General features: G+C 50.2%; 2 protein-coding genes across 2 annotated transcripts; both read right to left on the bottom strand.

The window, feature by feature from the left end:
* Positions 1-526: 526 nt before the first annotated feature.
* LOC123505768 lies at positions 527-9,707 on the bottom strand. The gene is made up of 4 exons (XM_045257438.1): positions 9,235-9,707; positions 8,100-8,707; positions 7,337-7,511; positions 527-2,362 (listed from the first exon to the last, which is right to left on the bottom strand). Exons 1-4 carry the CDS (start codon positions 9,433-9,435, stop codon positions 1,136-1,138), a joined length of 2,211 nt encoding a protein of 736 aa, XP_045113373.1. The 5' UTR covers positions 9,436-9,707; the 3' UTR covers positions 527-1,135.
* A 158-nt stretch (positions 9,708-9,865) lies between these two features.
* On the bottom strand, positions 9,866-11,595 carry LOC123505769. Its single transcript, XM_045257439.1, has 3 exons — positions 10,899-11,595; positions 10,576-10,717; positions 9,866-9,979 (listed from the first exon to the last, which is right to left on the bottom strand). The coding sequence occupies exons 1-3, from the start codon at positions 11,082-11,084 to the stop codon at positions 9,906-9,908; spliced, it is 402 nt and encodes a 133-aa protein (XP_045113374.1). The 5' UTR covers positions 11,085-11,595; the 3' UTR covers positions 9,866-9,905.
* Positions 11,596-11,954: the final 359 nt, after the last annotated feature.

The following is an 11,954-nucleotide window of genomic DNA, read 5'->3' as shown; positions in this document are numbered from 1 at the left end:
AGAGAAGAGACACAGAGAAATACAGAATGACAGACACACACACAGGCAGACACACAGAGAGGCGGACGGACGGGTGGATCGCAGTCCTGCCTCGCACACAAAAATATCCACAAATTGCTCACAGATAAAAGAAATTAAGGTGCAGCGTGTGGCAACCCCCTCCCTCCCTCTCTCCATCCTTCCCTCCATGCCACCACCCTGCCTCGCTGCCGGCCCTGCCCCCAACCCTCCCAGCCTGCCTGCCTGCCTGCCTGCCGCCCCCTGCAGTGCCTGTCGCTCCCCCTCCTCCCCCTTATGCGGAAATGACATACATTAATAAATAGGACTCTGGGAAACACCGCCCCAAATGGATTCCCGACATTGCTGCTGCCCTCCCCCGTCTCCCCGCCCACCCAGTCCCTTTCCTCTGCCGTGCCATACCGTGCCATACCATACCGTGCCGTGCCGTGTCGTGTCGTGTCGTGTCCCCCGACGCCCCTCTGCTCCGCCTCCCTCACTGCAGGCTACGAGGGACAAATATTCGCATTTTTTCATTTATTCTTTTTATTAATGCAGTATAAATTAAACTCATCTTTTGGAACATATAAATATATGCAAAACAAACACGCTTCAAGACCCATTGCCCCGAGGCATCAGGGCGGTGCGGGCGGGCGCCGCTGCACCAGCGCTGCGCTCACACCAACCCGCCACCTGCTCAACAGGATAATTAAATAAACACAAATAAACGCACCTGTACACCTTCAAAACAAATCCACAGATATGAACCAGTCAGGCCGCAGCACCGGGCCGTGCGGCGCCATTAAATACATAAAGACTTGCCATAAAATATCATATAAATAACAACATATCTAAACTTACCAATGCTAATGCGGAAAAAAAAAAAATACAAAGGCTGCATATCAACGAACTAAGTGAATGCTTAATTTAGTTACAAAGGAAATTCGCTTCCTGTTTAATAAAACATTAGTTATGACCCGAAATAAAACTTGTGACCCAATCACAGGAACTCAGCACCCAGGCTGCAGGCCCCGCCCGCCCCATCACTGGGGGATGCAGGAGGGGAAGGGGAGCGCTGCGCCCTCGCCTCGCTTGCCGGGCCGCGGGCAGCCTGATAACGTCAGCAGCACGCCGCGCACTAGCCCAGGTCATGCATAAACTGGCAGCGGCCGCCGTACAGACAGTAACCTTTGTGATGGAAGCTGAAGCACTGCTTGGTGCGGTACATGGGGTGGCGCGGGCACGACCGCAGGTCCAGCATGCCGTGGGCGTACAGGCAGGCCTCGCCGTAGCCACAGTGGCTGTTGTACTGGAACGACCGACACATCTCCGTCTTGTACTTCGTGAGGTCAAAGCAATGCCTCCGTGCCGGCAGGCTGGTGCACGCCCACACCTGCCTTTCCGCTTCCAGCCCCGTCCACTCCTTCAGTCCAAGGGGATGTCCCTGCACTGCACTGGCCAGATCCCGTGCGTGCACACCGACGTGAGGCGGCGACTCATCGCTGGCCGCCAAGTTGGTGTCCTCAGAGTCGGAGTCACTCCGCAGGGTGCTACACAGGAACGGCGCCTCGCACTCCTCGCCCCACGCCCCCTCCTGCTCAGAGCCACACAGGTACGCGTGCTCCCTGCCGCGGGGCGCTGCTCTCTTGCTGACGTAGTTTGCTTCGAATTTCACGTTTCTGATTTGGTTGAAACTCGAGTCCAACAACTCGTACCCGCTAGGGAGACTCATGGCGCCGCGTGTGGCGTTTGTCTCCGCGGCGCTCCAACACGTGGCGGAGTAGCGCGGCCCCTTCTGCAGGATGCTTTGCACCACGTCCATGTCCATCAGCTCCTCGGCCTTATACCAGCCCCCTCTGCCGCGGGGTAAGAAAGGGACGCGACAGGCTGATGCGGGATGCTGCAGCCTGGCGAGGCGCCCCCTGGCCTGCCCCTGTGAGCGGCACTCAGGGTGGCACATCTCATGCTCACTACAAACTTTCCTCCACGTTCGGGAAGACAGAGGAGTCACTCTGCAAGCGACGTTCTTGTTTTCTCGCACTCCCGAGGCTGAGATCGGGATGATCTGATGCTTATATGCGCCTTCCAGCTGTCCACACACTCCTGATGAGGCGTAGCCGGCCGAGGGTACGGGCAAAGGTGTACATTCCTGCCCTCTGTGGCGTTCCCTGAAGCCATGCTCCAGCCCAGTTCCCGAGGTGAGCGCTGCGGCGTCCCGGCGGGCGGCCCGTTTGTCCTGGGTGTTGGAAGAGATGAAGTGCAGCTCGGGTGTCGGGCTGGAGGAGCTGTCAAGGAGCCTCCAGGTGATCTTGGCGGTACGGAAGCTCTCCTCGCTGTCTGGACAGTAGTGCAGCGCCTCCAGGACCTGCGCCAGCATAAAAAGTCTTTACAGAAGTCAAGGGAGCTATGCAGCCTAGTGACACTGCCTTCCCAACACACTGACGCCTGGCCAGGTGAAGAAACTGACCGCGCGGTGACAAAGGAAGGTGCGTGCGTGAGTCAATACAAGACTAGGGACGTGACACAGTGAGACAAAGACTCACCCGGCGGGGTGAGCGTGATGGCACATGCTGCACCACCAGCAGGAGGACAAGTGGGAGGGGTAAGCAGATGGCTCCTACTCACCCCTCCTCCCCCTTCCCAATCCCTCCCCTTGCCCCTCACGCCCTGCCGCCCCACCACCACAGGCGCGGCACACACTGGCCGGGCGGCAATATCTGCATCGGATTAAGAGTGAAATAAAATCGCGTATACAAAAATGTGTCCCATTAAAGCGGTGGAGCCTGTCACTTGTTTTATCTTGTTTTTGACTCATTTATTCTCTTTTATTCACGCGGCACCGACTCAAAGCTGGGAAAAGTCTGGCACCAGTCAGTATTATCAGTATTATTATTATTATCATCATCATCATCAGTATTATCATTATTATTATTGTTGTCACTATCATTATTATTATTATTATCACTATCATTATCACCATCTTAAAGGCACTATTATTACAATTCAATTACTATTATCAGTAAATCATTAAATCAGAGAGAGAGAGAGAGAGAGAGAGAGAGAGAGAGAGAGAGAGAGAGAGAGAGAGAGAGAGAGAGAGAGAGAGAGAGACAGAGAGAGAGACAGAGAGACAGAGAGACAGAGATTGGGTATGGTAGACGGAGGGTTAATGCAGCACTAGTAAAGATGTCCTATTGGTCTTCAGAGTGTATAACAAACAAACCGATGCACAGTTTTGTTCCTCCAGCTACGTATTTTCTATTACACCACTCACTGAAAAAAAAAGGAATAAAAAAACAAAAAACAAGGACGACTCTCCGCCAACACTCTTCCACCACGCCCCGCCTCTCCACTGACTCGATAAACACACAATATCATAAAGATGTCACGCTACCTTCATTCCTCTCCCATCTTCGTCCTATCCGCGTCTTTCCCACATCCACTGCCTCTCCCCAGCGCCTCGTCTCCACCTGTCCTCCTGTACCACTTCCCTCACCGTCTGTTTACAAGGCAGCCACCGTTACCCGTTCCTCTACACATTTCTGTCTCTATCTCTTCTCTACCACTCCCGTCTCACTGTCGCCTGTCCCCACCTCCTCTTTTTTTTTTTATATATATATATATATATATGTTATGGCCTCTAGCGCCTGTATGTCTACTTGAAGGATATGGGAAGCACTGTCCAGCTTCCATCCATTAGCGGTGCAGGCAATTTTATTTATAGTGGTATCCATATTAGGGCCCATATCACCACCCAAGCGCATCTTTGGTGTAAGGCAATTACACCTCCACCTAGAACCTCGGTATTATGGTGACATATAGGTAACTTTAAACCACTCGACAAATGACAAAGTTTCAAGGCGGCACGTGGTGGGATTCGATCCACGCATGGACGTCTGCCCGATCCCAAGCTCACCACTTTATCCACTACGCCACCGACTCCCTAGCCAGTCCAGTCCTCTACTTATCTCACTGTCCGTTTGCAAGCCACACATTGTCACCTGCCTCCACCTCAATCAGTCTTCGACGCTAAGCCGTCCCACTGTCCGTTTGCAAGCCACACACCGTCGCCTGCCTCTACCTCTCGCCATTCAGCCAGTCCTTTCACTCCGCCCCGTCCCTCCCTGCGCCAGCCACCTCCAGGCCTTCTGCGGGTCATGATTACTGAACAAACACACAAAGCGCCCCCACTCCCTGCTCCCTGAATGGCTCGCTGGCTCACGAGGAATTCATGAGCTCTATTGTTCCCACTCCTATTAATCCTCCTCCTCCTCCTCTTCCTTAGACCACCACCACCACCACCACCACCACCACCACCAAAACCACCACCACCATACCTTTCCCAAAACAAGAACGAGACTTTACCCGCGAGATGAGGCACACAAGTGGACAGTAACTCACATGCGCTCCACGACAAAGTTCCGCACGTGAGATAATTTTCTTTAACACTTGCTTCAGCACCTCCACTACTTTCAAAGGACTCGAGTTGTAGCTACACTGATTTCTAAGAGTGGCTTTATGGTTCATAAGTGACAGATTAACAAGATTCCTACGCCACTGAAAGGAGAAAGAGTCTTGAGAACACGGCTGATCATCTGTAGCCTTTGAAAATAGTCGTGGTGAGAGAGTAAATCGCGTCCCTCGCCCTCAACACGCACACGCACACACCACGCACACAATGAACTAGGGGACCGAGACGCAAGAGGGAGCACAGACTGATTAGCCAGAAGCAGGAACCCAAACGCACCTGAGGAATCAATCACCAGCAGCCAGGCGGCCACGGGGAGTCCCCATGGCCGCCTCGGGGACTTACTATGATAATGAGGACACGGCACCTTCACGAAGGATCCTCTGTGTGTGTGTGTCTGTGTGTGTGTGTGTGTGTGTGTGTGTGTGTGTGTGTGTGTGTGTGTGTGTGTGTGTGTGTGTGTGTGTGTGTGTGTGTGTGTGTGTGTGTGTGTGTGTGTGTGTGTGTGTGTGTCTGTGTGTGTGTGTGTGTCTGTGTGTGTGTGTGTCTGTGTGTGTGTGTGTGTGTGTGTGTGTGTGTCTGTGTCTGTGTGTGTGTGTGTGTGTGTGTGTGTGTGTGTCTGTGTCTGTGTGTGTGTCTGTGTCTGTGTCTGTGTGTGTGTGTGTGTGTGTGTGTGTGTGTGTGTGTGTGTGTGTGTGTGTGTGTGTGTGTGTGTGTGTGTGTGTGTGTGTGTGTGTGTGTGTGTGTGTGTGTGTGTCTGTGTGTGTGTGTGTGTGTGTGTGTGTGTGTGTGTGTGTGTGTGTGTGTGTGTGTGTGTGTGTGTGTGTGTGTGTGTGTGTGTGTGTGTGTGTGTGTGTGTGTGTGTGTGTGTGTGTGTGTGTGTGTGTGTGTGTGTGTGTGTGTGTGTGTGTGTGTGTGTCTGTGTGTGTGTGTGTGTGTGTGTGTGTGTGTGTGTGTGCGTGTGTGTGTGTGTGTGTGCGTGTGTGTGCGTGTGTCTGTGTGTGTGTCTGTGTGCGTGTGCGTGTGCTTGTGCGTGTGCTTGTGCGTGTAGCCATTCATATTTCCATATTTTAACACACTCATATTTCCATATTTTAAAAACTCAATAGTGTCGCTCCAGGAACTCTTTCACCTTCACCTCTCTCTCTTTTCCCATCAAGAAGCCACCAGTGACCTAGCCTGAAAATTAACCTCATAATAAGGCGTGCATTGCTCTCTTCAACTCCACTCTTCCCTACTCCTCGCAAGGTCTCAGCAGCATTTCAGAATCTTAATCATGTGACTGTTGTAGCGCTCATCAAACCAAATATGATAATCGGGTGTCGGGCTGGAAAATTATTTCGAAGAGCAACACTCAGTAAAAATCATAAAGTAGTTTTCATCTTTTCATTTGCTATGTTTCAACCTGGCACGTTTTTAACCTCTTCAGTACCATGACGCGTTCTCATATGGATTCTGCTTACTATTTGGTGATTTTATGCAGCTTCAGAAACTTGTGTAGGGGTTAGAATAGTAAAGATTGTGGCCATTAATCTTCTGACCTCCAAAGACCCTTCCTAATGTAAATAAAATCGTCTAATCATACCCAAAACTCAAGGTATAAAATGCGTTCCGGTATTGAGGAGGTGAAGTAATTGCATCTAGAATTTCACACCGTACAGGAGGCAAGAACTCTTTTTTCATATGTAATTGTATAGTCAGTGAGATAAAATCGTGCACAACACCAGTCACGGGCCTGTGCCATGCATGTACAGCCGCGGCGCAGTCCTTGACCAGTGTCACTGGAGGTTAATGCCACGACACCACGAGACTGCACTGCATAAGAATACTTTGCCTTACACTATCTGCCTTTTCTCCTAATAAGCTCTCTCGTCTACCTGCCTCCCATAGCTCCAACACCCAGCTCTGACTTCCTCTCCCAACACCATCTCTCCCTCCTTGTCCTCAACACTCTCTCTCCGTCCCAACATCCTCTCCCTCTCTCCCTCCCTGTCCCCAACACTCTTTTCTCCGTCCACGACATCCTCTCCTCTCTCCTTGAATCCAAATCATGTTAGACAAGGGGGAAAGAAAAATAAGAGGTTGGACAGTAAGAAAAGTTAATGAAATACAGAAAGTAGTAAGAGATTGGTGGGCCTTGCTGTTGAGTTGTACGGTTCCTTTCTTGCCACCTTGGTTAGTCTTGGTTTTCTTGCCGTGGGTGTCGTTTGTAGAAATCGCACAATGTCTGCACTGATGGGGACTCGAGTAGTTCTTCAGTGTCCAGTGCTAGCTCGTCAGGTCGGTTGACAGGACGAAGGACGGGTGGTTCTGGAGACTTGTTCTTGGTGGTGTTTGCTTTCCTCCTCCTCCTCTTCCTCTGAATCGTCCAACCCTGGTCTTCAGCTGGAGAGGGGGAGGGTGGCAGTGCTAGGATTGCGCACGCCACAGGGGTTTCCATGCGGCTGTGCTGGGGGGGAGTCTTCATCATCCTCAATCTCCCTCCCTATCCCCAGTCCTCCACCCCTCCATCCCCAGCCCTCCACCCCCCATCACTAGTAAACAAGTCACAAGTTGTTCAGAAGTGACCATTGGCACTGAATGACTTTTCTTTGGAACAATGTATGAACGCAGCTGACGTATGCTGTTTAGGCGACCAGAGGAGAGTGTGATAACTGATCAATACCGCGGATTTGTTCATGTAATGGTAAGAAGTCGCAGAGGGAAGGAGTGTCAGGTACAGTATTCCGATGCAGTGCAGTCTTGTGGTGGCGCTGCCATGCCTTCCCATTATACTGTGGTCGAGGATTAAGACCTGTCATTATATAAGGCAATCAAAAGGTTACTGTTAGTTCTATATTCCTCCCTACTCCTCCCCACGTCTCTACTCACCTCCTTGTTAGCGATGGAGCACTTCAGCACGCCCTCCTCCGGGTCGTGGATGAAGGAGCAGCGGGCCCCGTAGCGGCAGCAGCCCTTCTCGTGATAAGATTTGCAGTTGCGCGTCTTGTACTTGCCGTGGTGAATGGCTCCCCGCAGCTGGTGCAGGCCGTGGGCGTAGTTACACCTGAAGGAGGCGACAGGTGATTAGCCACACACAGGCAGTACAAAGGCTGGTTATGTACGCAGGAGATCCACTGACACGGGTGACTAAACATGGTAATGGAGTAAAGTAAACAGACGCCGCAGATAAACAGTAGACAATAAGCAACTCAATGGCAGATCAGCTGGCAGGTACACGTGCGAGAAATACACAAAATGCGAACAACACAAAAAATTTACTATTACAATGCTACACAATTACACTGACAACCACTCGAAACACACACACACACACACACACACACACACACACACAAGATAAAGAAAAGACTAACCCAACACAAACATCTTTTCAACCCACGAGGCTCCAAACATCCCCACAGCTGCACAACCCGACACCCGCAACACATTCCATCAAACCCCAAACTCCACAGCAGGAAAAAGGATCAGATCTAATAAAACACAACACCTTACTATTCCACTCCATTCAAAAGAGATTAGATCTTACAAGACACTCCATTTCACTCCATACTCCACATTCCACTCGCCCTTAAGACCACTCCACCCACCCACCCACCCACCCACTCATTCACCCACTCATCCAACGACCCACCTCACACCGTAGCGACAGAACCCATGCACTTGGTAGGAACGACACAGCTCAGTCTTGAACTTGGTGGGATCTGGTCGACTAAATAAGGAAGCCAACGACCGCCCCCCCCTCCGCTCACTCCGCACACCCGACGGCCACAGCTCAGACACGCCCGCCGCCTCCTTTCCTTCTGCGGAGCGTCCTTCTACATGGCATGGGTTGGGGAGGGTAAATAGGAAGATAGGGGAGGAGGAAGGGGACGAGGAGGCAGCAGGAACGGAACTGGAAGCTGGAATAGGAATCGGGTGTGAAGTAGGGAAAGAATGCGAGGTGACGGGGAGGGAATGGGAGGCCGGGAGGGAGGGAGAGGTGGGGATAGGAATGGATGGGGAAGTAGAGATAGGGACGGAGGAGGAAGGAAGTGCAGTGAGGGAATTTGGTGCAGGATGGTCTGCTTGATCTGGTCTGGCGGTCGTGGGCGCGGGTGAAGGCGTGGGTGGGGATACCAGTGTGGGTGTGGGTGATGGAGGGCTGAGCAGCAGTTCAGAGTTTGAGGCCTCGTTCAGGAGGGGAAGCCGGGGCGGGGCGTGGCAGGTGGTGTCATTTTTGTGGATACTGTGGAGGGCGACCTGGGGAAGGAAAGGTGCGCTGCAACACATGGAGGATACCAAGCTACACACACACACACGCACGCACACACACACACACACACACACACACACACACACACACATATATACTGATTACTTTTACCTTTGTATTTCTAAATATCGTGGTAGTGTTGTACAAGGTGTGTTTCACTGTTTCACCGTTTAATCTGCTGCAGTCTCTGACGAGACAGCCAGACGTTACCCTACGGAACGAGCTCAGAGCTCATTGTTTCCGATCTTGGGATAGGCCTGAGACCAGGCACACACCACACACCGGGACAACAAGGTCACAACTCCTCGATTTACATCCCGTACCTACTCACTGCTAGGTGAACAGCACCTACACGTCAAAGGAGACACACCCAAATATCTCCACCCGGCCGGGGAATCGAACCCCGGTCTTCTGCCTTGTGAAGCCAGCGCTCTAACCACTGAGCTACCGGGTGTGTGTGTGTGTGTGTGTGTGTGTGTGTGTGTGTGTGTGTGTGTGTGTGTTTCCCTCTCACCTTAGTACTCTGCGCGGGTATAGGTCCCTCTGAAGACAGCGTGTGCTGGAGGAAGGCTGTCTTGGTGTTGGGCAGCGCGGGAATGCCCCAGCGAGGACCAGTGGTAGTGGTGGTACCGGTGGACCAATGGTGGGAGGTGGTGTCCCGAGTTTGCCCCGCGATGAGTCTGTCCAAGGCCGCTGCAGCCTCCGCCAGTGACATGTCAGGAGCCTTGGCGGCGCAGGTCACTCAGGCTGTGGCGAAGGTACGGCAGGTGGAGGCGGTGGACGGTATGAGGCGCTGCCGCTGTTCATCGCCCCCCCTCTGACTTTTTAATTACACATTCCATATTTGTCCGATATACGCATCCTCATCTCACACTGAACACATGTCTCAACAATTATTAGAAGTCATGATTTACTTCACGCGCTCTCTGAAAACAACGAGACAGGGATAACAGCCCTCTCGACACCCCTGCACCAGCTCTGCACCAAGGCACTGAGCCAGCCAACAGGGCGACTTCCTTCTTGAGCTTCAGTATTCCGACCACGTGTAAACCTTCATATCGAGGCATTTGTATCTCATTAGAGGCTCGAAACGGAAGCATTCGTCGAGGCCCTGGGTCAGTCATAGAGTGTCCTGGAGAATGGCACTGGAGAGAGACGCGACATTCTATCTTCTTTCGTAACACCTCATGGACCATCGCTCTTGTACCCGCATCCCACGTATCCACAGACAGATCCATCACCAGCACCTTGAACCTGTGCTGAAATTCAAACCACAATGAAACCAACATTGCCTGAAGCTTCGGTCTTGCCGAAGCCAAATAAATGAAAGGCAGTAATTACAACAACCGGTCGTAGTAATGAATCAGGTTGGGGCAAACACTGGTCTAGCAACAGACGGGGCAAGAAGACATGTTCACAGTTGACAGATAATTAGCACTGGCCGGTCACTGCAGTGGGCGGGAATATGATGGAGAGCTTTAAGCGTGGCTAGTATCAATTTGTGGAGGTAAATGAGCTGTTAAGCTGCCGGGTGAGCCGCCTATTGGCCTTTCACTACCAAATATCGCTGGTCCATGGGTTCACTTCAAGGTTTCTTGTTTGGAAGGTTTCTCAGCATCCCGGGTTTGTGGGACAAACCACGGTATTTCCTGGGATTCCAGGAATGTTTTGCATCAGTTAATATTTACACTAACTAGTCTTAACCCCACATACTTCATTAATGTAGTAATGGTAAATTATTTGGTAGTTACTTGGAGCACCACATAATAATATTTCAGCGAGACAAATTTCTTTTTATTGAACTCCATGTTGGTATGAAATAGACACATATCAGGATTAAAAATCTAATTCGTACCTCTCCAGTTGACAAGCTGACGTGATGAGCGTGAGTCTAGTACTGGTCTTGGATCGGTACAGGCTTTATAGGAGGAAGACTCACTCAACGCTACATTTTTGCTGTCGGCGTGGCGGTGGCGCCTCCAGCTGTCAGGGAGAAACTGTTCCCGGTCGTGTAACTTAGCCATTACTCGCACCCATTGCCCGCACCATTTGTAAGCTGATTTTTTTCTTCTTTCATCACATCCATAAGCTTCATTGTATATTATTGGCAGCAGAAATAATATATTGATGCAATAAGTGTGACATAATGAATTTAGTATACTAGGTAATAGCACTTACCGATAATCCCCTCAGCACTGAAGCTGTAGCTACTAAGCCATCACACAGAAAAGATGGTGACCTCCACTGTTCTTCACACGAGAAATTACTTGTCAGCAATTCATGAACTTTTCCGACGGGAGGAAGGGCGGCATAGGGGTAAGGGGGGGACCATACCATTGGAGGCCGAGGGTGTGTGTGCTTCATGGATGGATGTATGGATGCAGGGATGAACACAAGCTGAACAAAATTTCATTCTTACTGAAGTCTCTCTCTCTCTCTCTCTCTCTCTCTCTCTCTCTCTCTCTCCAGAGATATGGACGGACATATTGAAAAGACGAGTACAGAAGAGATGAGTGATGTCACAGGCTGCTCTTGTATTTATGATTATCATTTCTATTAAAATCAATAACAACTGTCCCTCAGCCCTCTTCCCAGAATTCCCACCCGCAACACACACACACACACACACAGTTCCTGCTGTACTCAGGGTGTCAACACTCACGCTCCCCAGATCCCCGCACCGCACTTTGGAACCACAGCTGGCACCTGCCGCGTGGCACTGCACTCTTTTCTCAACTTATGCTCGACTGCTCTGTCTTCAAGCCATCGCAAAACGTTTTTCATTTAATATTCATTCCGATTGATACGTTAAAACATTAATGGATATTGCCTTTATCCTTTTCTTAATAACAGAGTTGACTGATACAATATTAGAATATTGTTACGTTGTCATACAATGTTGTATTATAAAAAATAATAAATAAATAAATAAATATATATATATATATATATATATATATATATATATATATATATATATATATATATATATATAGAGAGAGAGAGAGAGAGAGAGAGAGAGAGAGAGAGAGAATGTGTATTTACCTAATTGTAACATACGGGAAAGGAGCTACGCTCGTACTGTCCCGTGTGTGTGTGTGTGTGTGTGTTAGATTAAAGTCATACTCTAAAATTCAATATAAAAAATATCCTTTCCCATAATTCATTGGGTAGTATTTTGTTAACCTTCATAAGTTTCACTAGTCACTAGTGTAGTAACATGTTTGGTTAATA

Source organism: Portunus trituberculatus, chromosome 18 (assembly GCF_017591435.1).
Source record: "Portunus trituberculatus isolate SZX2019 chromosome 18, ASM1759143v1, whole genome shotgun sequence".
NCBI lineage: Eukaryota > Metazoa > Arthropoda > Malacostraca > Decapoda > Portunidae > Portunus > Portunus trituberculatus.
This window is presented reverse-complemented; position numbering and strand designations above follow the sequence as displayed.

Coding starts and splice junctions, on each gene's coding strand:
- LOC123505768 (XM_045257438.1), bottom strand. CDS start 9,435: ATGTCACTGGCGGAGGCTGCAGCGGCCTTGGACAGACTCATCGCGGGG. Junction 8,708..9,234: donor TACCCGCGCAGAGTACTAAG/GTGAGAGGGAAA, acceptor TTCCTTCCCCAG/GTCGCCCTCCACAGTATCCA. Junction 7,512..8,099: donor TTCTGTCGCTACGGTGTGAG/GTGGGTCGTTGG, acceptor CGCCTCCTTCAG/GTGTAACTACGCCCACGGCC.
- LOC123505769 (XM_045257439.1), bottom strand. CDS start 11,084: ATGAAGCACACACACCCTCGGCCTCCAATGGTATGGTCCCCCCCTTAC. Junction 10,718..10,898: donor CAGTGCTGAGGGGATTATCG/GTAAGTGCTATT, acceptor GACCGGGAACAG/TTTCTCCCTGACAGCTGGAG. Junction 9,980..10,575: donor TCAGCTTGTCAACTGGAGAG/GTACGAATTAGA, acceptor TTTGAATTTCAG/CACAGGTTCAAGGTGCTGGT.